This window comes from Osmerus mordax, chromosome 2 (genome assembly GCF_038355195.1).
Source record: "Osmerus mordax isolate fOsmMor3 chromosome 2, fOsmMor3.pri, whole genome shotgun sequence".
Classification (NCBI taxonomy): domain Eukaryota; kingdom Metazoa; phylum Chordata; class Actinopteri; order Osmeriformes; family Osmeridae; genus Osmerus; species Osmerus mordax.
Window position 1 is genome coordinate 21,005,268 of NC_090051.1, and position 23,773 is coordinate 21,029,040.

Genomic DNA, 23,773 nt, shown 5'->3' on the forward strand with positions numbered 1-23,773 from the left:
TATGAATCAATTGGAACATTTACGAGACAATGGATTTAACACAACTTTTTATTTATAAAGCTTAATCTGCTGACATGTCATTATTTTCCAAAAAAAGCACTAAACAGTACATAAACACAGTACCCACAACTAGGTTTGAAGCACACTGATATTGCACAACACTTCAACACTCTGCAGCCAGACCTTAACCCTTGTGTTATCTTTGGGTCATTGTGAGTGTGACCCACCGTCATGTTGCGACAATTGTACCTTATTAATAAAAATTAAGTGAAGCATTTTCTTTTAACCGTCGGGCTGTGTCAGACCCCCCACAGCGCGAAGGTTAAAATAAAATGCTTTTTATTTGTTTTTGTATAAATTAAAGTTGTCGCAACACAACGAAGGGTTAAAAATACTATCTCATTTCATAGGACATACTTATCTGTGCTGTACTTGTAGAAATCCTCCAATATTCAAACGCAAACACACAACACAGTGGAAACTCCATTGTTGTCATGGGGATGCCATGCCTTCAGAAAACAGTCATCCGAACAGGCCTCAGTCAAGCAGCACGTCCCTCTTTCAGGCCTATATCACAGTCCTCTCCTCCTCCTTTCGCCCAACCCACCCTCCGTTCACCGTCTCTCCCACGGTCGTCTCGTCGTGGTCGGTGACGCTAAGTCCGGTAGCCGTCGGCGGGAACTCTGACGGAGTGTCCTCCGCCATGACGCTGACAGGGTGGAAGACTTCTTGTGGAGGGGGGCTGGTCTGCACGGCCATAAACACGCAGGAGTCACGAGGCTCCCACAGATACTGGGGAGGAGGAGAGGAGGTCAGACTGAGACCTTGAGCGCACAACGCTGTATTCTTCCTCGAAGCATAAATTGATTACACAGGTTCTACTCAGACTGTGACTGAATGACACATTTTAGCATGGCTAAACAGAAAGGATAAAAACAGGAATTGTGTACGTGAAAACACACACACGCGCCCGCGTACACACACCAGAGCTTTGTAGATGTCAAATACAATACCTCTTTGAAGTGTTTTGGGAGTTTGACTTTGGGCCAGATGAATCGGACCATCTTTTTCCCATACAACACCCCACACACCACCAAGCCCACCAGCACAGCTACGACCACAATGATCACCACAGCCAAAACCCATGCCTTGTCACCTTCTGTGAAAGTGTTCCGTTGAAGCAGGGAGGAAGCATGGAGGAGAGACTAAGTCACTGTCACGTCAAAGACTTTCAAAATAGGAAAGGAATCAGACACGCACAATTCAAAGAGTGTAAAAGTAGTCATTATACCAAAAACTGTTGAAACCATAAAAAAAAAAAAAAGTGAGCATGAGGTGGTAACAGGGTCCTCAGAGGTGAGAGAAGAAAAGGAAGAGGAGATGAGAGGAGATGAGGATGAAACTCACCCTTCCCAGTGGTCTCACACACTACGTCACTGGGTTGGCTGAGTTTGTTAAACCTGAGGGTCTTCACTTGGGCCTGGACACAGTAGCTGGTCCAGGACTCAAGGTAAGGGAGAAACAGCCTGTGCTGCTCTATGTCACTCATGTAAATGGCCTGAAGAGGGCGATAGAGCAGCGGTGAGTAAAACAGCCTCACAACCACAGATTCTAAGTCAAATTTTCTTAACCAATCTTAAAAACCTCAACACCAATGGACCACAATTTCTTTCTCTACATCAACATTGAGCTGGTCTGTTCTCATTGAGTTTTGCCTGCTTTGCCTCATCCAAGTAGCTACAAACTTAGAAATTTTGTTTGTCACATTTTGTTTTTAACTTATGATTAGCATATTAATCATTGATTATCTGATGAAAAATGGTAAATCTTTTGTTCAGCATTAAACCATCCATAAGGTGGGATTACAATGGATCATATCAACAAAAAAAACCTTGTCTGTCCACCTTATCTCTCTGATCCTTCTCCCAGTAGGTGATGTTGTATGAGGCCCTGGTGTAAACATCTCTGAACTTTTTGATCCGGAACTCTGGATCCTTAATAGTCACTTCAATGTTGATCCCACTGGCGTTGAGAATCACAGAGGGGGGCCCGATCTTAGCTTCAGAGATGGTCACAGGAACAGGAAGTGAGCTTCAGGAAATGTAACCAAGATGTCTGGAAAAACCCTAACTGTCATTCACTGTTTCAAAGACAGAACTTCTGCCATCTAGGGCACTATATTCCTTAGTATATGTTCTTAAGCTTGGTTTTAAGGAGAAATTATGCTTGGCTTTACATCCATGTTTGAAACCATTGATTCAGTAGCGTAGCCACAAGGGGGCCTGGCCCGCTCATTTACAGACCAGACCCCCCAGATTTCTGATTGCTAAAATGGGACCCTCCAAAAATACAATTATGGCTATGCCCCTGCATTGATTTGTGGATGTTTTTGCCAACCTGTACACTAATAGTGTGTGTGTGTGTGCTTACTATGTTCGTCCATGCCGAAATCTAAAATTTCCACCCAAGGAGAGCCTTCCCCCTGCAGCTCTGCCCTCACTCTGAAAGAGTACACTCCAAATGGTAGGAGAACACTGCTGAAGTCACAACGCAGCGCTGTGACGTTCCCACACACCGCTTTGTAGGGTAGGTAAAAGCCCCTGTCAACAAAATAACATTGCAAATTGGTCATGTTGGGGAGATTACCAGGGAAGTTATGAAAGTTTTCACATGTAGTGAAGAAAAACCACAACAAGCTTATCTGAGTTCCTGAGAATTGAGAAACTGAGGAAGGAATGATTAAATTAGTACGTAGATGTGTGTGTGAGAGGGGGTGCAAGACAGAGAGAAAGAGAGCGAGAACAAGACTGAGAGAAAGAGAGGGAGAACAAGGGAGAGAGAAAGACAGGGAGAACAAGACAGAGAGAAAGAGAGGGAGAACAAGACAGAGAGAAAGAGAGGGAGAACAAGACAGAGAGAAAGAGAGGGAGAACAAGACAGAGAGAAAGAGAGGGAGAACAAGACAGAGAGAAAGAGAGGGAGAACAAGACAGAGAGAAAGAGAGGGAGAACAATACAGAGAGAAAGAGAGGGAGAACAAGACAGAGAGAAAGAGAGCGAGAACAAGACAGAGAGAAAGAGAGGGAGAACAAGGGAGAGAGAAAGAGACAACAAGAGTCTGAGGTTAGGGAAAAACCTGTGTGTATGTGTGTGTGTGTATGTATGTGTGTGTGTATATGTGTGTGTGTGTAGGTGTGTGTGTAGGTGTGTGTGTGTATGCTCATCATGACATAAGACAAAAGGGTATGTGTGTCACTGTCCTTTCCTAGAAATGAACTTCCTCATATTTCTGTATCATGTTTACAGGACTACATTGTTGTCTCAACCACAAGACCAACCCTAACGTGGTGTAGGCTTGCCTGTATTCTGCTGTGTAGGTGATGTTGTCTGTGGTGTTCAGGGCGACATCCCACTGCAATACCAGCTCCATGTTGATGGATTCTATCCTCACATTGATGGGAGGAGGGAGTTCGGCTAATACCCCTGTAAATAAATCAGGAGCAAAATATAGTAAGACAACACCCACTACTTAACCGAACAATATGGTAGTAGTAGTAGTGGTAGATACGGACGTAGTATATGCCGATTTGGGAGCCAAGACCAGCCAAGAAAAGCGTGTAAATATCTGGTGATAACGTCAATGTTTTTTGAATAAATGCCGTCAATTGACAAAACATTGCCACCTCTTACTGTAAAATTAGAACACTATCATAAGGAAAAGAGTAGTTGGATATTAAACTTACCCCCATCCATAAAAAAGAGTAATACAATAGGTATACAAAATGCTTCTTTCATATTCTTGTTTATCGGATTGTCAGTCTGAAAAACTGTAAAAACATATAGGCTACAACTGAACGCTGATTGAATAAATATCGCCGGTTATTTCCTTGTAGCCATTCGGTAACTGCCAGGTAACTGCCGTTTTAGGTTTCACTGCTATTGACGGCACGCTGGGAAAACGAAACAAAGTTTACATAGTGTATACAGTTTCAGAAGGCTCCGCCCTAATTTATAAGAGGCTGTCCTTAACAAACACATGAAACACATTCACGTATGAAACGTTTACACACATCCATACAACTTTGTTTTTGAGAGGTAGAACAAATATTTTCTCCTCTCCTTTCACTGTGTATGTGAAAAAAAAGTTTCGAAAGGTTAAAAAAATTTTTCGAAAAAGAGGTTAAAAAAAGAAAGAAACGTTTTTGTATCGTGTTGTGTGTACAAGAAAGTTTCGAAAGGTTTAAATAATATATTTGAAAGAAAGGTTGCCTTATTGATGAGTACTTAAAGAGGACTTTACTGTACTCTTTTATTCTGTTCTAAGCTTCTTGTTTTTCCTCTCCTCTCTCCTCATCCTCCCCTTTTACTTCACGTGTGGGGAAAATAAGTTTCAAAAGGTTGAAAAATATATTTTTTTTTTCCAAAATAAGTTTTTTATTTTTTTAACTAAAAAGTTAGTATTTCTTGTTGGAAAGGTTGAAAAAGAAAGGAAATGCTGAGTAATGCACCACCTTCTCACTCTGATTAGGAAAGTGACACATGCATGAAACTTACTCTGGTTAGTACTCATACTAGTCTCCTCAATGTACGGTAATGTGATGCTGGGACATACAGAACAGAAAGTAGGCTACATGGGGGATGCATTTCAGGGCAGGGCTGTACAACATACACATTGAAAAAGTCAAGAAAGCAGGGTTTCGCTTTCTTGAATTTTTCAATGTGTATGTTTCATATGTGTTTGTGTTAGAACAGTCTGAATTATTTCCTAAACGACCTGTCATACTACTGGGATCATGCCTCATATCTGATCTTCAATTACCAATAAATATGAACCGTTAAACATTGTGTGAATAACGCCAATTGGCACAGGGCATTCTGGATAAATTACCATATTTTGCAAATACGATTATATCCTTGACCGTTTTTATTCAGGATAATGATTATATATTCAATATAAACAACTGTTTTTATTTCAACAAATGATTGAGGAGACCTGAATCACATGAATTTCACAGCTTCACAAATACACTAGTTTAAAATACACAGTAAGCACACTAACATAAAAATAATTTGGCACAATTATTCCTTGCCCCATGCAGGACTATAGGACTCCTGTTCAGCCAGTAACCAACTGTCCATCAAGGACTCTGGCACTTTATTCCGATGAGATCACCCATCCATAGCCTTCATCCTCCTCCTCTTCCTCCTCAGGGCTGGTCTTCTGCAGCGGCTCGTGGTCTCGGAGGACCCAACCCCATTCAGAGCATCCTGGAGAGAGGACTGAGATTTGGCTGTAGACTTCTGGCTGCTGCTGTTGGTGTGAGATCCAACCAATAAGAGGGATGGACGACTGGGTAACGAGAGAAAGAGACAGAAAGACAGAGAGAAAAATAGAATGTGAAAAAAACAACAACAAAAAACGTGGTACCTGGAAGGGTGTTGGTGGTATAGTACCAGAGTTTTGGGGAGAGGTTTAGCCAGGCAGAGCATGTGACCCGTGTACACCACCGCTCCTATGAAGAGCGCCCCCAGGAGGCAGAACACGGACAGCACGCCCAGGAACATGGGCACTGAGGAACAAAACCAAACAAGCACACCCAGGAGATTAGTGATACGGATCAATGCTGAGTCTGGATGTTCTATTGTACCTATACTGATGATCCCAAAATGTCAAATTACATTTTGATCTATTTAACAGACGTTTTATTTGAAATACAAATAGTGCATTTATAAAGTACAGCAAAAACTCAGCAAGAAGTGCGTTGTTTTAACAGTATTCCAGTGGTCACAGTCATTCACCAGGCGCAGTGCGAAATAACCACAACTATACTGTGCGACAATCTCAACTACACTATAACATGGTTCAGTGCATCAAAAACAACATAATTTCTTAAGAGTTTCTTGGTCTTGCATCCAGGCGTACCGTTGCTGGAGGCCGGGGGGCTGGTGAAGACGCAATGCGGCTCAGAGGGAACTACGTGGGGGTTCAGGACGGGAGAGGCCACGGCCGTCAAGCAGTACTCCACTCCAGGCTCCAGGTAATCAATCACAGTTTCCTTAGTGGACACAACCCCGAGACTGAACTGGAAGACAGCAGGAAACACAGTTAGAATGTATATCGATTTGTGTTCACCCGGCGTTTACTCACTGCACCCATTTCAGTATCTCGATCTTTTCAAAAAGGCAAATAATCATTCAGTCACTTATTCTTTCCTAAATAAAGTTATTGTGATTTTTCTTGTTTTGTTCACTGTACTCCTAGACAAAATAACCGTCAGGCTCTCTGTAAACCGAAGCCACATATTGTGGCAATCAGGGATGAGAGGATTTCCCTGCCCACTGAATGTGTGTTGGAGATCTTCAGAGACACAGTGTTTCCTCGAACACATGCCCCGCGTGAAAGGAAAGTGTGGGCACAACCACACAGGCTACACACACAAAGTAAACACGACAGATAGGAAAATGTAGATGATTTAATTCGGATAACATGCAAATGTCAGACATATTTCTCATTTGGCGTTCCACTTTGCTTTTTAGGTAATGTTCTAGAAAATGTGTGGGTTTGCTTGACTAATACCAAATTTCTTCACATAACTTATAGGTTTGGACCTCTGTATACCGGAAGACCTGTCTAGAAAGCCTCCTAAAGTGTATATGTCATACAAGTGGATAAAAGAACGATAAAAGCATAGATAAAGCAAAACGGAAAAGCCGAAATAGCCGGAAATGTGTTCACCTCCATATGTTCTCTTCACAGTTAGAATCAGAGTACACAAACCTGGCCAGAATCCAAAACTTGGCTACTCTTGAGGTGGGCTAGGTCAGCCTTGACCCCTGACCCTTACCTGGGAGCCGTCCCTGGTCCTCTGCACCTGACAAGTGAAATCCCTGTAGAAGAAGGACAGCTGGGGACCCCTATCTGCAGGAGGAGTGAGCTTCAGAAGCAGGCAGTTTCCACAGCCGGACACAGCAACCCCCGGAGGCCCCACAACCGCTGGAGGGGAGAGAGAGTGTGCTGTAAAGTTCATCCTAACCAGTGGATTCTCCAAGTAACATTGGTAGCAGATTTCCTTGAGTCCTCCTCCACTACTCCTTTACCAAACCACAATACCTGTATTAACCGCCTTGGAACTAAATGTAATAATGACATACAACGGAAGAATATGGCATGTCTTACATGGTATCATGTAATTAATTGATAACACTGGGGATTTTTAAAGGATGTCAATCATATTATTTTTGAAACACAATATTCAGCTGTCCCTGTACTTAATGAGCTGCAGTAACAGAAAAAAAGATATATTAGTCTCACTTTCAGTCAGAGGGTGAAAGAGAGAAGAGAGGGTCCAGTTGGAGTTCTGGGTGGGTGTGAAGGCCTGGACACGGGCCTGGTAGTACCGAAGGGGATCCCTAAAGGCCTTCGTCAGGTTGCATGTCTGGCTGGACCTCAACATCTCACAACCTTTCACTGGCTTCCACGAATTTCTCCTGTGGGGAATTACAGAAAGAGAGAGAGAGAGAGGGGGAGAGAGAGAGGGAGAGGGGGAGAGGGAGAGAGAGGGGGGGGGAGAGATTGAAAGAAAGAAAGAAAAAGAAAGAAAGGGGGGTTGATTTGTGAAGACTGTGATCAGATAGAGATAAGCAAAGCCGTATTTAAAACGAAAGTGTTCCAGCTGAGTTCAGAAAGGAAAGCGCTAAGTCATCATCTTCAGAGTCCCGTGTGCCAGAAAGGAAAGCTGTGAGCGGACCAGAATGAGTCAGCAAGCCTACCTGAGATGCAGGCTGTGCACTCTGAACTGAGCATGGGCTGGCACATCAATACCTGGAAGCCAGGTGAGATTGTGTTCCAGGTTGAAAGACAGAATGGACACCTTGAGAGGTGCTGGGAGCATGCACTCACCTGGGGAAAGGATAGAATGAGCAATAGAGGGATATGGAGATAAGGGTAGCGGATAGAGGAAAGGAGAGAATTAGAAGCAAGGTGAGGTCATGAAAAGAGGAGATAAACATTGTCAATTGTTTGAAATACAGAGCATAGGAAACACCAAACAAATGACTTAAGCCGTTTACAAATATCAGATAAACATTTAGCAGGAATATTTCATAAATCTATATAAACAGGTACACAGGTAGGACAACTTGGGTTGACAGTTGTAGACACGATGCAAAGTCGTAACACTACTTACTACCTAACTTACTACCATGGGGAGTAGAGCATTCAGCCGCTCTGCTCCCCGTCTCTGGAATGCACTACCACCCCAACTAAGAAATATTGACTCATTCCATCATTTCAAATTGGAACTCAAAACCCATCTGTTTAAAACGACATATTCCATTTGATATCACGTACGCTGCCTGCTTCTGTTGTTTTTAATGTTGTTGTATTTTTTTGTTTTTGCTGTTTTAAATGTATTTTATATCCTGTACGGTGTCCTTGAGTGCAGAGAAAGGCGCCTTTAAATAACATGTATTATCATTATTACTATAGGATCAGGCGATTGTAGAGATAAACAGATGTCTCAAGTCGCGTACGTTTAACGAGGTGGAGATAAGGATGAGTACTATAGCTAAGGCTACAACATCACCATTTTCTACACTACAGTTTCTATGAACACGTCATTACAATCATTCATACATGTATATTGCATTATATAATTAGTACAATTGTAACAAATTGTAATAAAGTAGAATTCGGCATAATGTCTTGACACATAAATCACACAATTGAACCAATGCCTTTCTTCTAACACGCTCTTTTACCGAATGAAGCTCTAAAGGCTGTGTGTATACCACTGCTTCCCTAACCAAAGCAGGGCCCTACCCCCAGCTCTTGCCCCTAAAGAATCTGTGCAAGTCACGGCTGTTTCCCAGAATACGAAGCCAACTCCCGGTCTTCAAGACCCCCCGAAAGGTGCATACCGCAGGTCAGGAGCAGAGGGATCCACAGGCCACCCGCCCAGACCAGGGCCAGGTAGGTCGTCATGGTGCAGCAGGATCAGGCTGAAAGCTGCTGACAGAGGTACCCTTTATCATGATGTTGTTATTCAGTCAGGGCTGAGTTTCATTTTCCTCAGAAGTCCCTCCCAGGTTCTCTGCCCCTAACTTACACATAGGATTCCAAAACCGTGCAATACGTCTCGAACACTCACTGGACTGACACATGAATACATGGTATTTCCAAAGAAGATGGACTTTTCCTTTTTTAATTTTAGGATTGCCTTTTTGGATGCCCTGTTTGTGTTTGTGAGTATGTTGGTCGATTGTAGCTGTGTTCCTATGTATGGTTCATAAGCTCAAGATAAACTGATAAGATAGATGAATAGTCTAGTAAAATCACTACATTATACACTGTTACAGAATACATTAAAGATTCATGTTATCTCAAATGTATTTCATTATAGGTTATTATTAAGGACCCAACTATATTGTTCTTTGGCTTGGCATAACATAAACCTTTCAACAAATACTAATATCTTGCATCCACCCATATAAAAATAAAAATGGGAACATCTGTAATGATTACAAAAGATGGTTTACTTGGTCTAAACACCCAAAAACAATTTAGAAATATTTGTCTGTAGGGTACAGATCTAGTATTGAATGTGTACTGCTCACATTAATATATACAGTATATTTATAATACAGTCATGGCCATAAGTTTTGGCAACGACAAATGTTGTGTTTTGCAAAGTTTGCTGGTTCAGTATTTGAGGAAAATGTTTTCACGTTTCTATAGAATACTGGAATACAATAAAGGCACATTTCATATTTTTTAAAGCTTTTTTGGGGCGAACATTTTCAAAATATGCAAATAGTCCCCTCTTTTACGACAGTCAATCTGCTCTTAAAATCCAATCAGAATGATAGTGATTTCACCTGGCTAGAAGTAGTTCACACTTTCCCCTGTGCTGATGATATGACTTACTGAAATTATGTTAGCAGTCATTTTATGCCAAGGCCCAGCAAGCTTTGCAAACACAAAATGTATGTCGCTCCAAATACTTTTGGCCACAGCTGTATACCTTCATGATGAATAAGTATTTTGAACCTAATAATCAAATGTAGCTAAAACATATGTAACCATTTGACCTTCTAAATATAATGAAATTGCCCAACTTTTCACAAAACAAGCATTTCCACAATTTCAAAACTGTAAGGCCAACCATGTGCTTCTAGATTAGTGACTAAATCCAGCCAACCAGGACTCAAAATCAATGTCCAATAGGGTGTGCTAGAGCCACTTGCATCACAAAAAACAACATGTATTCAAATAGTGATTTGGCTGAAATGAGCAGTTAAGAAGTGAGTATACCATGTTTCTGTACAAAGAAACAGCGAGTATTTTCCATAAACCTCCACCCACGACTACAGTACTGCAGGTGTCACACAACTGTTTAATACTGAGGTTGACACGTCAGTCACCACGTTCTCAATTGATCCTTGCATGAATCACATGGTACTGCATGATTAGACTCCCACAGCTTTGCGGGCAGCCTGTTTAACACAGTTTTGATCTTGGTAATTGAGTGAGTTTTTGTGCACTCAGGTTTTAGCAGCAGCATATCGTAGCCATGGACACCACCAGAGCTTTCAATACTTTCAATACAAATGTGGTGTGACCATCTGAACAACATTCCTTTGAAATATCAAAGGAATGTATGAAATAACCTTTTACATTGCCCTTTCAGATACAGTATTAACAGAAAAGTTAAAAAAGGGCTTGATCTTTGCTTGACCTTTGTGTGCTACTATTAAAATATATTATAACAATGCCCATGCCCATTATAAAACAAGTGTTGCTTATCTAGTGTCTGTAAAGGACATTCAATGTATTGTCAAACAGTCCTTTTCCCTGTTTATGACCTTTCTTGTGTGACCTTAACGCTTCATGTAACCATTGCACTCCTCCTGTTCCTCCTCTTCTGTCCTGTACCAGTCTCCTGAGGTCCTACTGCTGACGGCGGCCCCCTCCTCACTGACCCCCGGTTTGGGTTCAGCGCCCTCCTCCAGCAGGCGGCCCCCCAGCCTGACAGACAGCAAGTTGACATCCAGGCCGCTCCCCTCCTGTAGCTCGCCAGCTTCCACCGTCCCCCGGTCTGTCTCTGCCGCCCGCCGGGGCTTCAACCGGACCTCCACACTCGGTGGGGGACACTGGGCCTCGTCTGGCGACCGACCCGTCCCTGAGAGAGGACGGGCGGGGAGCGGGCCGCCGCCTGTCTGCGTGGGAGACGGCCTGTCGGGTGTGCCGGGTGACGGCCTGTCGGGTGACGGCCTGTCGGGTGTGCCGGGTGACGGCCTGTCGGGTGTGCCGGGTGACGGCCTGTCGGGTGTGCCGGGTGACGGCCTGTCGGGTGTGCCGGGTGACGGCCTGTCGGGTGTGCCGGGTGACGGCCTGTCGGGTGACGGCCTGTCGGGTGTGCCGGGTGACGGCCTGTCGGGTGTGCCGGGTGACGGCCTGTCGGGTGACGGCCTGTCGGGTGTGCCGGGTGACGGCCTGTCGGGTGTGCCGGGTGACGGCCTGTCGGGTGATGGCCTGTCGGGTGTGCCGGGTGACGGCCTGTCGGGTGTGCCGGGTGACGGCCTGTCGGGTGACGGCCTGTCGGGTGTGCCGGGTGACGGCCTGTCGGGTGTGCCGGGTGACGGCCTGTCGGGTGACGGCCTGTCGGGTGTGCCGGGTGACGGCCTGTCGGGTGTGCCGGGTGACGGCCTGTCGGGTGACGGCCTGTCGGGTGTGCCGGGTGACGGCCTGTCGGGTGCGCCGGGTGACGGCCTGTCGGGTGACGGCCTGTCGAGTGTGTCGGGTGACGACCTGTCGGGTGTGCCGGCCGGCTCGGTCTGCCTGTCAGGGACGGGGACCGCAGGCTGGTGACGGACACACACGGGATCAGTCGGTGCGCCTGAGGACTGGCTGGTTTGGCCGGTCGTGGCACCAGGGATGGGGCAGGGCAGCAATTGAGCGCTGGAGGAAATCGAGGAGGAAGAACAGGAGGAGGAACAGGAGGAGAGGGGGTTTGTCATGGTTGAGGCACTAGGCCTGATCTCGTAGTTCCCTCTCTTTCCCCTGCTGCCGTCCTCCGCCTCCCCCTCACTCTCCTCGCAGCTCTGACTGCTATCCTCGGTCTCAGCAGCAGGTGGAAGCGATGCCTCGACGTGCACCGTGGAGAACATGGTTTCTGAGGATGGGTCTGTCAGCAGCTGTTTCTCATGGTGCTTTACGTCGCTCTGGAAGGAAAGAGACATCGAAACCGTGAATGTAGTAGGCGGATGGACAACGCTTTAACTGGCTATGCCAGCTCTTTAAAATTAGACACAAAAAAGGAACGCTTTGACAAAACGCTTTGACAAAACGCTTTCACACCAAAAATGGTGTGAAAGAAGGCAAAAAAACTCTGAAGCAGTTCTAACTTCCTGAAAACCGTCGCACGATGTGCATGCTTCTGCCCCGCACGATGTGCATGCTTCTGCCCTGCACGGGGGAAACCCCACCCGGGACTATGATGAACATTTTCCACTTCCCACCTGATCTGACAAATGGAGGGGCCTCTCCTGATTTCATTAGCAGTGATTAAAACGCCCTCATATGTGACAACAAAAGGTCTCCAACATGGACCTGTAGCGCGTGTAGGCAGCATGTGGTTTAGGCAGACACAAACCCATGCTAACTGTCGTTAGCTATCGTGAGAAGGTACTGTGTTGATCTGGAGGGGGTGGACTGGGAACTGTAACTCAGATTAATGTAATGTAATGTCACGTATTACTAACCCAGCTGGGTGTGTCCCCTTGCCATACAGTGCAGACATGGGGCTCATGTTCCTCCACATGACAGCGGTGCACAGAAGTGTATGATACAGGTGCAAGATCATTACATAAGAAGATGGATGGATAAGATAGATAGATGGACAGATTGATATATGGTAGATAGATGGTAGATGGATAAGACAGATGGATGTACAGATAGATGGATGTACGGATGGATGTACAGATAGATAGATAGATGAAATAGATGGATGGACAAATGGTAGATAGATAAGATAGATGGTTGGACAGATAGATAGATGGTAGATGGATAAGATAAATGGATGGACAAAGGACAGACAGAGAGACAGATCAAATTGTTTAAGAGAGATGCAGGTGGTAGATCGAGCTGTAGGCTGACTCAAGCAGGATGGTAAACAAGCAGCCTTGGTGTTCTCGTTTAAAACCACAACTACACCACAGGAAGATACATCTGTAACGTGTGTGTGTGTGTGTGTGTGTGTGTGAAATGTTCCACCTGCATGTCCTTCCTGTCTTCCACACAGATGTTGTAAATTCTTGTTCAAATGAAATATGTATGCAGGCTAAAGGTCTTTGCACACTGAGTCCGAAATGTACGTTTTTTTTGCAATCATCAGCCTAAAAATTTGGTGGCTCTGAATTGTCCAAAAAAAACGTTCAAAATACTAGCTATGGATGCGAAAAACGCAGAAAACCCGATCCGTTTTTTTTTTGGGACGAGGCAGTGTGTAAGCGTGATTGACATAACGTGAGGTCGTATTTATTTTTTTACGTGCGAACATTTCGGACACGAATTTCGGAGTGTGCAAAGACCTTAAAGGTCTGCGACACGTTTGAGACCGTCTGTTCTTGTCAGCCTGTTTGTCACGCAGAAAGAAAAGACGGCCAGGAAGAGGATGATGAGGATGATGAGGATGCCTACCAGCATCTGTAGCGCGCTGGTCTGCAGACAGCACACTCCGGTGTGGACCAGCAGGATCATTACTGCAACACCTCCCACCACTAACACACACAGCACCACCGCAGCCTCCGTGTCTAGGAAAAAGAGGGAGCAACACACGATTAGAACGGACATGCATGCAAACCCACACCCTCCCCCCCAACACACACACACACACGCCACACACACCACTCTGCCTACCTGTGGTGTGTGTGGCCGTGGTGTGCACACACTCCCGTGACCCGTAGACAGAGTCCCGGCGCTCCAAATTGTCAGAGATGCGGACCTCCACACAGTACTCTCTACCGGGCACCAGGTCTGGCAGAATCACCTCCTTTAGGGACTTGGTCTCCCTGGAAAACTGGAATGGGGGATGCAGGGAAGAGGGAAATCAGGCTTAGACACCTATAGGACCTGTAATTTATACGAAATGTCTAAACCAGATACTAGAATATCTTAGAACCGAACTCTTCTTCTGTGAAACTGACTTTCTCTTTGCCAATTTTTTATCACAAAATCTAGGTAGTCGTGTGTGTGTCTAGTATAGGATATTATGTGTATTATAGGTTTAGTATACTGTATTGTTTTTTATTTTGTATATCTAGGAGGTTTATTATATTATATGTTAGTTTATCATAGGTGTAATCTATGTTCTGAGTACTTATATGTCATGTTATGCCAGGTTGCTTTGTGTTGTCTTGTCCAAAAAAATTCTGTGCCCAGTCTGACCCTGTGTTCTTCTGTGCATCTGACAATAAAAGACTTGAACTTGTGTGTACTGTACACATGTGCAGCGTGATGGTGGCTGATTGGGGACAGAGGGAGCTGAAGCGACGCACGGGGGGGGAGGGGGTGCTTCCTCACCTGGCATGTCTCCATGCTGCTGCAGTTCACCTTGAGGGCGTAGCTGAGAGAGTCGTACACGTCGTCCAGGCCGGCCACCGGAGGCCGCAGCCCCACACACAGCCCTCGTCCACAGGCTCGCAGGCTCACCATGGGGGGGTTCAGGTGGGCTGCGGGTCCACACACACACACACACACACAGACTCAGTAATGAAAATAATGACACCCTGCTGCCACTGTAAGGAGGGTTTCTCTCCCGTCTGTGGCCCTCCTCCTGGGGATTAGTGTTTGAAAGGTAGCTAGCAGTACAGTAGGGACTTCTACAGAACTTTTGAATTGAACTAGTAGGTCCAACGATTACCGGCATGAAAAAATGTCTATGACTGTATGTATTTGCCCAAATATTGTGTATGAGTAGCCCAACAAACTAACAAATCATTTTCTCTCGCAGAATCTACTGTGTGGTTTATTATCTCACTAAAATACAGAAAAACATGAACTGTAGAGGTTTCTTCTCGTCCGAACAGGGGCGCTGTTTGTGCACTCACTGTCCTGGATGGGCTTGAATCCCTCAGTCATGGCCTCGGTGGAGACCTGCTGACCCAGCACCGCTTGGACCTTGCAGTAGTAGACCTCAGAACGGTCTGGGAAGGCTCCTGTCATGTTACACAGCAGGGGGTCCTCCACATGCTCACAACCTGCCACGGGCTCCCAGGAGTTCCCTCTACTGGACACAGGTACAACACAGAAGCAGGATGTTACTCATGATTGTATTTTTATTGGTGTTGTGAAAGTGGGGAAAAACCTACTTTTACATCTGTGTTTTTTTGTTTGTTTGTTTCAACTTGCTAAGTTGAATTGTTAAAAGCCTTAAGCTCTTGCTCTGACAAGTCCATTGCTTCCGTATTTGCGGAATTATTCCATTACGTAACTGACGGATTTCCTGATGAAAGGTGAGCATGGCTTGATGTGCTAGGCAGAAACTGCTTTATAGGGAGTGACTCATGTTTTACCCTTCAGCTATAGAAGGCAGGGACACATGCACAAACAAACATACTCTCTGTCTCACACAAACACACATACCATCTCTCTGTCTCACACAAACACACATACTATCTCTGTGTCTCACACAAACACACATTCTATCTCTGTGTCTCACACAAACACACATACTATCTCTCTGTCTCACACAAACACACATTCTATCTCTGTGTCTCACACAAACTATCTCTCTGTCTCACACAAACACACATACTATCTCTCTCTGCCTCACACAAACTATCTCTCTGTCTCACACAAACACACATACTATCTCTTTGTACCTCACACAAACACACATACTATCTCTCTGTCTCACACAATCACACATACTAGCTCTTTGTACCTCACACAAACACACATACTATCTCTCTGTGTCTCACACAAACACACATACCATCTCTCTCTGTGCCTCACACAAACACACATACTATCTCTGTCTCACACAAACACACATACTATCTCTTTGTACCTCACACAAACACACATACTATCTCTCTCTGTGCCTCACACAAACATACTCTCACTGTGTCACACAGACGTGCACACACACACACACAAACTCACTTTAAGGAGGCGACGGACACATTGTAGTACACATCTTTGGGAGATGCAGGGCCGGGCTGCCAGGTTAGAAGGTGAACAAAATGTTTGGAGGAGATGTTCACGTTCATGGGGACAGGAACCTCACACATCACTGTGTGGTAGAAAACAATGGAATATAGAGGAGATAAATATATAACCTTTTGAGACGAGATTAGACTGATCCTTTAAAAAAACTATTACATCAACTAAAACAGCTGGATGGTATGTTTATTTTTTTACTTCATAGAACAGCTGTGGAGAACGTCAAAATCCAAACCTGGGTGAGCCTGAAGTATCCAGGTTAGCATCAACACCAGAGGAGTCATTACATCGCTGCCACACTCTCAGTGGCCAGACATTCCCTCTGGCATTACTGTAGTCGGTTACATTCACTTTTGCATTCATTCATTCTTCCCATTATGTTAGGACCAGACTGAGACTGGACAGAAGACGTTTTTAGAACAATTTTAGACAAATCGTAATTAGCATCCATACAACAACATTTTTCCTTTTGAATACATCAAATCAAATCAAATGTATTTGTATAGCCCTTTTTACACGCAAGCATGTCACAGAGGGCTTCACATAAATAAATATAACGCTATCTTTAAGGTGTATAATATTGAAATATAATAACTAGCCTAACTAGCCTACTTAGCACTAATACGATGATAGCGTCTGGCTGTAGTAGTTAGTGAAGCTATCATGTAAGTTCAATAAGTAACTGGTCTAAAACAAAGCTTTCCTCAAGCTATAAACCATCTTCAAACAAACCCAACCAACTTCCCACGCACAGGAAGCAAGGTACTGTACCGAAAGCATGTGCCTGTCTTGACAGTTACGTTACTGTAGCAAGCCCACCGTTAATTCAATACAAAAAAACAAGTTCCATGGTTACCTGCGTTTGCTCTTATCTTCATTTCCTTTCCTCCTGGTACTATGCAAAAGAATACGCTATACCGCCCGTAACTTGTCATCATACAGTCGGTTGGCTAGTGCCACTTTCAGCCAACCTCGTCTCCGGGGTTTCTGGTCTGCTGGTTAAGATTGGAAATCACGTGACTTAAAAAAAAAAGCTCAGTCCGACCTCCAGTCATATTGGATTTTCAAAACGGATCGACTTCTAAAGACTAAAGTGTTAATGTGAAAGACTGGTTGACAATACAAATGCGATTCATTATTTATTGACTGTTTAATACGCAACAGATAAAAAAATAACAGCACCATTATTGAAAAGTTTAAACACTGGCACTGCCCCCCCCCCTCACTCACACACACACTGACAGTGTCACTGTCAACCCACCCCAGACAAGCATTTGCATCCACAGTCGAACAAAAAAATGTTTATTAACAACTTAATACAGGAATGTATAACAGAACTTGCTCCGTATGGTGGATGGATTATGTGATACACATTTCAACGCCCCATGTAACCTGAACATTCCTCCTCCTCTTCTTCTTCCTCCTCCTCCTCCTCCTCCTCCTCCTCACTACCTGTCTGCATTCTTCCTGTGTGAGAAGCAAGGTACCCAGAGTGCCTGTTCCGTCCATCATAATCAGAGGACGTCCACGGGCTGTCTGTCTGTATCTCATTCTGGGATCCCATATTGTCTAGACTTGCATTTGTTCTGACATCTGCAAGCAAAGGCTGCTGCTTTGATAACAGATTGTCCAAAAGAGAAGTTGTTTGATTCACCTCCTCATCCTCTTCTTCATCTATCGCTATTCTCCCCAGAGTCACGGAGAACAGATTGACGTTTCCCGGCATTTCCGGCTCCTCTGATGTGTCTCCCTCCCTCCCCCCCCCCCCCCATCTCATGTTGTGCGATTGTGGCTAAATCCTCGAGGCAGATAGAGGCCTTCACCGAATAATCTTTGACCTCAGTCTCAGTGAAACTTCTGAGCACAGCCCCACCCACAGACACCTCCCCCTCCTCTGCCTCTACCTCAGTACTCAAGCCCCCAGAATCCCTTGCAACGTCGGGAAGGGGCACACCCTCCCCTCCTGATGCATCCTGGGATTCTCTACCGGAGTTCGAGTCTGAGCGTAACCCAACAGGCCGATCCATGTAGCCATGGTTACCATTGTCCTCCTCCTCCTCCTCTTCATCTGAGGTAGTTAGGTCTGGGTTGATTCTGTCTGGGTCCGGTTTTGTCCTGACGCCCTTCACCAGTTCCTGTGGCTGCGAGTCGATGGAGACCAGGTCAGGGATCGTCCTCTCTGGGGTGAGGATGTAGTAGTGGACTAGCGTAGCCTGTATGGAGAGAGCCGAGAGAGGTTCAAAAAGGGGTGGGGTGAGAGTACCATGGCGTGCCACGAGCTAACAGCATCCTCGTGTTGTGAGTTAAGTCGTATTTGCCTCAAAATCATCTGCATAGACTTTGAATGTCTCAACCTTGATTGTGTATGTGATCCCACCTGGGTGCACACTCTCCACCTTTGACATGTCAAGCAGGACCACTACCAGTTATGCCAATGGAAAGCTAGCTAGAAATAGTACCACTGTGGCTTTTAACCGATATATCAATATATACAGATACGTTTCAGGGCATAGCTGTGTTGGGCCTTGCCACGAAATGCACCCCCTGCTAACATTGACTAGGCAAGGGCCAGATGCCTGACGCCTACTGTGCATTTAGATTTAGTCATTTAGCAGAGGCTCTTATCCAGAGCGACTTACAGTAAGTACAGGGACATTCCCCCGAGGCAAGTAGGGTGAAGTGCCTTGCCCAAGGACACAACGTCATTTGACACAGCCGGGAATCGAACCAACAACCTTGTGATTGTAAATGTAAATGAAGTTAGAGAAAATGCAGGCAAGTGCTTGGTGAAGTGACTTTTGTTGAAATCCCAGTGGGGGAACTTTTGGTTTTAGATAATTCATGACAACCGTTGTCTGCCTGAATCCTGCACTATGGAAATAAAGCGCCTTAAACCTTCCCCTATGTCTGGGTCCTTGGTCATCATTTGAGCAACACACACCTAGAGCCCAGCTAATAGCTCACAAGATGAAAATCCCATGGATAGCATCTTCTAAATAAACACATTATTTATTACCGAGCGTGTGGGATGAGGCTGTAAATGGTGACTCACCAGGAGTGCTCTGGGTAGATGGGCCTTCAGCATCCAGAGGAAGCCGGTGTACACCAGACCAAACCCCAGGACCAGTAAGGTTACACTGGCCAGTATGATCAGAGCTGACACCCCCAAGAGAATAGCTGGCACTGAAACAGGAGGAGAGAAACACAGGAGAGATGAGGAGAGAGAAGGAGAGACGGGTGAGAAGGAGAGATGAGTGAGAAGGAGAGGAGAGATGAGAGAGGAGAGATGAGAGGAGAGATGAGAGGAGAGATGAGAACTGAGAGAAGGAGAGATGAGAGATGAAAGAGGAGAGATGAAAGAGAGAAGATGGGAAGGGAAAGTAACCTCTGCAATATACCAGTTAAAGAAATACAATCACATGAGGCATCGGCTTCATTTAAGCCCTTTATGTCTTTGTTATATAGTAACACAAAATATCTTCAATATTTGTTTATTGTAAATGCAACAGTGTGAGCTGTATAATTATGGGATGGGTTCGAGAGTGACTCTTTTCTTCTTTTGTGTACAAAATGTACTATATTTAGGGTCAGAAACAGCTTGGATATCCGCTTGCAAAGTGAGTAATACAAAACAAAATTATATTTTCTTTTGTTATTTTGATTTTTGTTTCAGAATAGGAAATGGAGAGGTACATGGATAAACCCAAAATAAAAAACACTCACCTTGGTTCTGCCTCACACTGGTATAAGCACATGCCCACTCCGAGGAAAGTGTTTTGGGATTGCTATTAGTGACCAGGCGCACCTGTACACAATATTTCACACCTGGTTCCAAGTCCTTTAGTTCAAGCTTCAATTCGGAGATTTTTGCATCATTTATAATCTGCAAAGAGTGGAAATATTTCAGTATGGAAGTGACGGTCTAAAGAATATATGGATAAGGGGAGGTGTCTTCACCTTTGTGTCTCCAGCTTTCTTCCATAATACGGAGTAATGCCCTCCATACAAGTCCTGAATTGTTTTATTCTTAAAATAATGTCCCTTATCTGGGAGAGGCTGAGGAGAGATCTCAAGTTCAAGGCCAGTACAGTTGCCACATCCGGTCAAAGTAAAATTTGGCGAACTGATGACAGCTAGGAGAAAAGAAAGACAACCGTAGCATTTTTGGACATACCCAGAGGTCAGGATATTACAAAGTGTCAACAAAAGACATTCAAAACACACAGCGATCCAGAGTGAGAGGCAACACAGGCACCACCTGTGGCAACTAGCCTGATGAAACCAACCTTTACCAAATAACCCATTCAGAATAAACATTTGATCATGGATTAACAGTTGAAAGAACAGAGTTAAAGTTTGACAATGCTTCTTTGAGCAAGCAGACTTACTATCTGTAAAGGGAGTGAAAACAGTCTGGGCTTTCTTGGACTCTGTTTGATTGTATACTGCCCAAACGCACAGAATATGTGTGCTGAACGGATCCAATTTCAGCGGATTTTTCACAGGTTTGCATCTTTCCCCCTGCAGCCTGTGGAGAGAAACAAATGATTAAAGAAAATATCGGAAAGATGGATAGACATAGGCTGTGATCAACGGACAGAGATGATTTAATTTTGTGAAGACCAAACACTGCTTGCAAAAAAAATGCTGGCGTATCAAATATTTCACTTCCAATTAAAACTTCTATCAAGTGCTGACGCAGCCTAACATTCTGCACAGTTCCTGAGCATCTCTGGAACCTAACTCCAAATCAGTTACACAGATAACCTCCATGTGTTTGAGAAATATTTAGTTAATTGTCAGCATCAATATGAGGGAGTGTTGGGGGGGGGGGGTCTATGAAAACCGACAAGAGACACCTGCACATCTTGTAGGTGGTTCCCCGAGGCGTTTCAGGGCCCGGGACCCATCGGAGGTTGTGGTGGAAGTTGTGCGAGTCAACGGACACATTGAGAGGAGCAGGTAGTACGTACAAAGCTGCTGACAGAAAGTCACACACAAACGTTTGTTTAGGACCACTGACAGTTTAGCATTTACATCACATTTTACATTTAGTCATTTAGCAGACGCTCTTATCCAGAGCGACTTACAGTAAGTACAGGGATATTCTTCCCGAGGCAAGTAGGGTGAAGTGTCTTGCCCAAGGACACAAGATTATTTTGCACTGCCGGGAATCTAACCAACAACCTTCTGATTAATAGCCCGACTCCCTAAACGCTCAGCCATCTGACCCCATTAGCCCCATTTGCCTTTTTAAATGTGACACATGACTTATATGCTTACAAGCAATGACACTGGCTGTATCAGCAAACACAAGTGTGTGTGATTGTATGTGCATACAAACACATTTGATACGATGTAAAATAAAGCATCACATTCCTTTTCACTGGTGGGTGTGTACATGTGGTTAGTATAGGTTATTATGTGTATTTACAGAGGTTTAGTATACTGTATTGAATATTGTAAATTATTTGTATATTAGAAGATTTACTATATGTTAGCTTATCATAGATGTCATCTATGTTCTGTGTACTTCTATGGCATTGTCTTGTCCTAAGAATTTCAGTGCCCAGTCTGACCCTGTGTTGTTCTGTGCATCTGACAATAAAAGACTTGACTTTGAACTACCAGTATATCAGGCACTAATCACTAACTTGGTTTCATGGTAGTAAAAGTGAATAACTTACCATAGGAACACTGTAACAATAAATAAAAAGTTGGAAGTGAATATTTCATTTCTTCTTAAACATAAAGCTCCGGATACGGCGTCTTTCTCTGCTGCATTTTCTTGGAATTACGCTAGAAAAAGAACAATAATTTCGATGCTATTAATTCTACCGGTCAAATTGTAGATTTATTTATACTGAATCCAAATGTTTATGAACAGTTGTGAACTATATTATGTGTTCATAAAAACGTTTGTTGATTTGAGTTTGGTTTAAAACTATGATAAATTCAATGGCATGATGTTTCAGATTTACCTGAGGACGGCAGCATCTGGATAGCCTGCCGTATTCGTCAAAGCTCCGCATTACCATCGTACGCATAAAAATCCGAATCGAAAATGACAAACATTACTCAAAAATACACACTGTCAACTGCATGATCTACACTGTATCACAGAGAGCTTCTACACCCTGACGACACTCGGGTGCCATAGTCCACCAGTTTTTTAAACGTCACGAAGGGTGGCGAGTTTCCTTCCAATCACGTGATATCTCCAAGACCAGTCATTTGTAGTTGCCTCCCAAATACTTGTCTGCAAAGTACGCTGTTGCCTGATATGCCAGAGCGAATTCAAACATGAGCTCGCAGATTCGTCTGGTGCCAGCAGAACCATAGCTCTAGTTCCAAGGCTAGTGTCTAGAGATAGTCCAAACCGTGTCGTTAAGTCTTCGTTAAGTGGCGCTGTAGGCAGCAGTACTTTCGACATTTATTGGTCAAAAAAATTGTACAGGCAACCGGGTCGGCAGGTCGGCAACAGAAAAATGCTAATGCTAAAGCTTATGCAACCAACGCGTTGCATTAAATCAAATGTATTTCCCATTGGGATTTCGAAAAATGGCACCCAAAAGGATTTGCTTTTAATACATCCTTTTTAAATAGGTTGACTCAGTATTCTTGATACGTACCAACAGCAAGTTTAAAAAAATGGAACCACAACACAGGCGCATGTATGTAGGTGCGTTCGACTTCATGCAGCGCTGGTGTTGCTTGTGACGTCTCCTCTGTATTTATTTGCCTGGTGTTGTAGTCCATTTAAAATAAAATACAGTTTGTTCAGCTTGCTGTCAGTACAGTAATGCATCGAATTCATACTGTACACATTTATTAGTAGAGCTCGCCTTCGTGTAAAAAATTTATGATATTGTATTTTACTTGACTAAATCCTTGACGGAAACATGATCAGTGACCAATCATGTTTGCCATGCTGTTCAGCAAATGTTCTTGGCCGCGTTTCCCAGATTCGTTAAGAAGCTCTTAGCTGCGTTCACACTGCAGCGTTTTTTAACGCTCTGCATCGCTTGCCTTCCCACAGTACACCACGCTCGGGGGCGTGTTAGACAAGTTAATACAGAGTTGTAGTTCTCTAAGGTCACTGTTGTAGTCATGGCCAAGCGTGCATATTTGGGTTCATGTACTCACAATATCGATCAAAATACCACTTTTACACAACATTTATGTAAGTGCAAGATTTTACTAGTGCAAGATTACAGTAGAATACATGTTACGACACCGGTCACTCAACCAGTCGTTGTAGGCTGGGATAGCAGTGGCACAGAACAGTCACGTAATGTGACGAGCCTGAATTTAAAGAATACATTAAACTAATAATGCATGGTTGCCGATGTCGTCATTGTTCCTAGTGTGTTTTTATAGCCTACTTTTAAATTTAGTCTCGTCACATTACGTGACTGTTCTGTGCCACTGCTAGCTCGCTAGCCCAGCCTACAAACGACTGGTTGAGTGACCGGTGGCGTAACATGTATTCTACTGTAATCTTGCACTAGTAAAATCTTGCACTTACATAAATGTTGTGTAAAAGTGG

The 23,773-nt window shown here is 44.2% G+C and overlaps 3 protein-coding genes across 5 annotated transcripts; all 3 read right to left on the reverse strand.

Annotated features, from left to right (window-relative positions):
• Positions 1–36: 36 nt before the first annotated feature.
• Positions 37–3,938, reverse strand: LOC136960155 (interleukin-10 receptor subunit beta-like). The gene is made up of 7 exons (XM_067254520.1): positions 3,743–3,938; positions 3,359–3,482; positions 2,431–2,600; positions 1,905–2,059; positions 1,408–1,558; positions 1,014–1,159; positions 37–792 (listed from the first exon to the last, which is right to left on the reverse strand). Exons 1-7 carry the CDS (start codon positions 3,792–3,794, stop codon positions 568–570), a joined length of 1,023 nt encoding a protein of 340 aa, XP_067110621.1. The 5' UTR covers positions 3,795–3,938; the 3' UTR covers positions 37–567.
• Positions 3,939–4,921: 983 nt separating this feature from the next.
• Positions 4,922–17,206, reverse strand: crfb2 (cytokine receptor family member b2). Its single transcript, XM_067261415.1, has 14 exons — positions 17,081–17,206; positions 16,460–16,621; positions 16,165–16,294; positions 15,108–15,286; positions 14,581–14,729; positions 13,918–14,077; positions 13,699–13,811; positions 11,809–12,221; positions 10,881–11,769; positions 7,770–7,966; positions 7,312–7,487; positions 6,845–6,993; positions 5,923–6,082; positions 4,922–5,569 (listed from the first exon to the last, which is right to left on the reverse strand). Exons 2-14 carry the CDS (start codon positions 16,506–16,508, stop codon positions 5,169–5,171), a joined length of 3,165 nt encoding a protein of 1,054 aa, XP_067117516.1. The 5' UTR covers positions 16,509–16,621; positions 17,081–17,206; the 3' UTR covers positions 4,922–5,168.
• Positions 17,207–17,751: 545 nt separating this feature from the next.
• Positions 17,752–22,980, reverse strand: crfb1 (cytokine receptor family member b1). Of its 3 annotated transcripts, none has more exons than XM_067254384.1 (8): positions 22,206–22,980; positions 21,912–22,023; positions 21,084–21,201; positions 20,613–20,752; positions 20,182–20,357; positions 19,948–20,107; positions 19,241–19,407; positions 17,752–18,437 (listed from the first exon to the last, which is right to left on the reverse strand). In XM_067254384.1, the coding sequence occupies exons 2-8, from the start codon at positions 21,958–21,960 to the stop codon at positions 17,895–17,897; spliced, it is 1,353 nt and encodes a 450-aa protein (XP_067110485.1). In that variant the 5' UTR covers positions 21,961–22,023; positions 22,206–22,980; the 3' UTR covers positions 17,752–17,894. The 3 variants fall into 3 exon arrangements, with proteins under 3 accessions (XP_067110485.1, XP_067110493.1, XP_067110475.1); XM_067254392.1 differs by having other exon boundaries at positions 19,277–19,407; positions 21,084–21,204; XM_067254374.1 differs by having other exon boundaries at positions 21,084–21,204.
• Between the last annotated feature and the right edge of the window lie 793 nt (positions 22,981–23,773).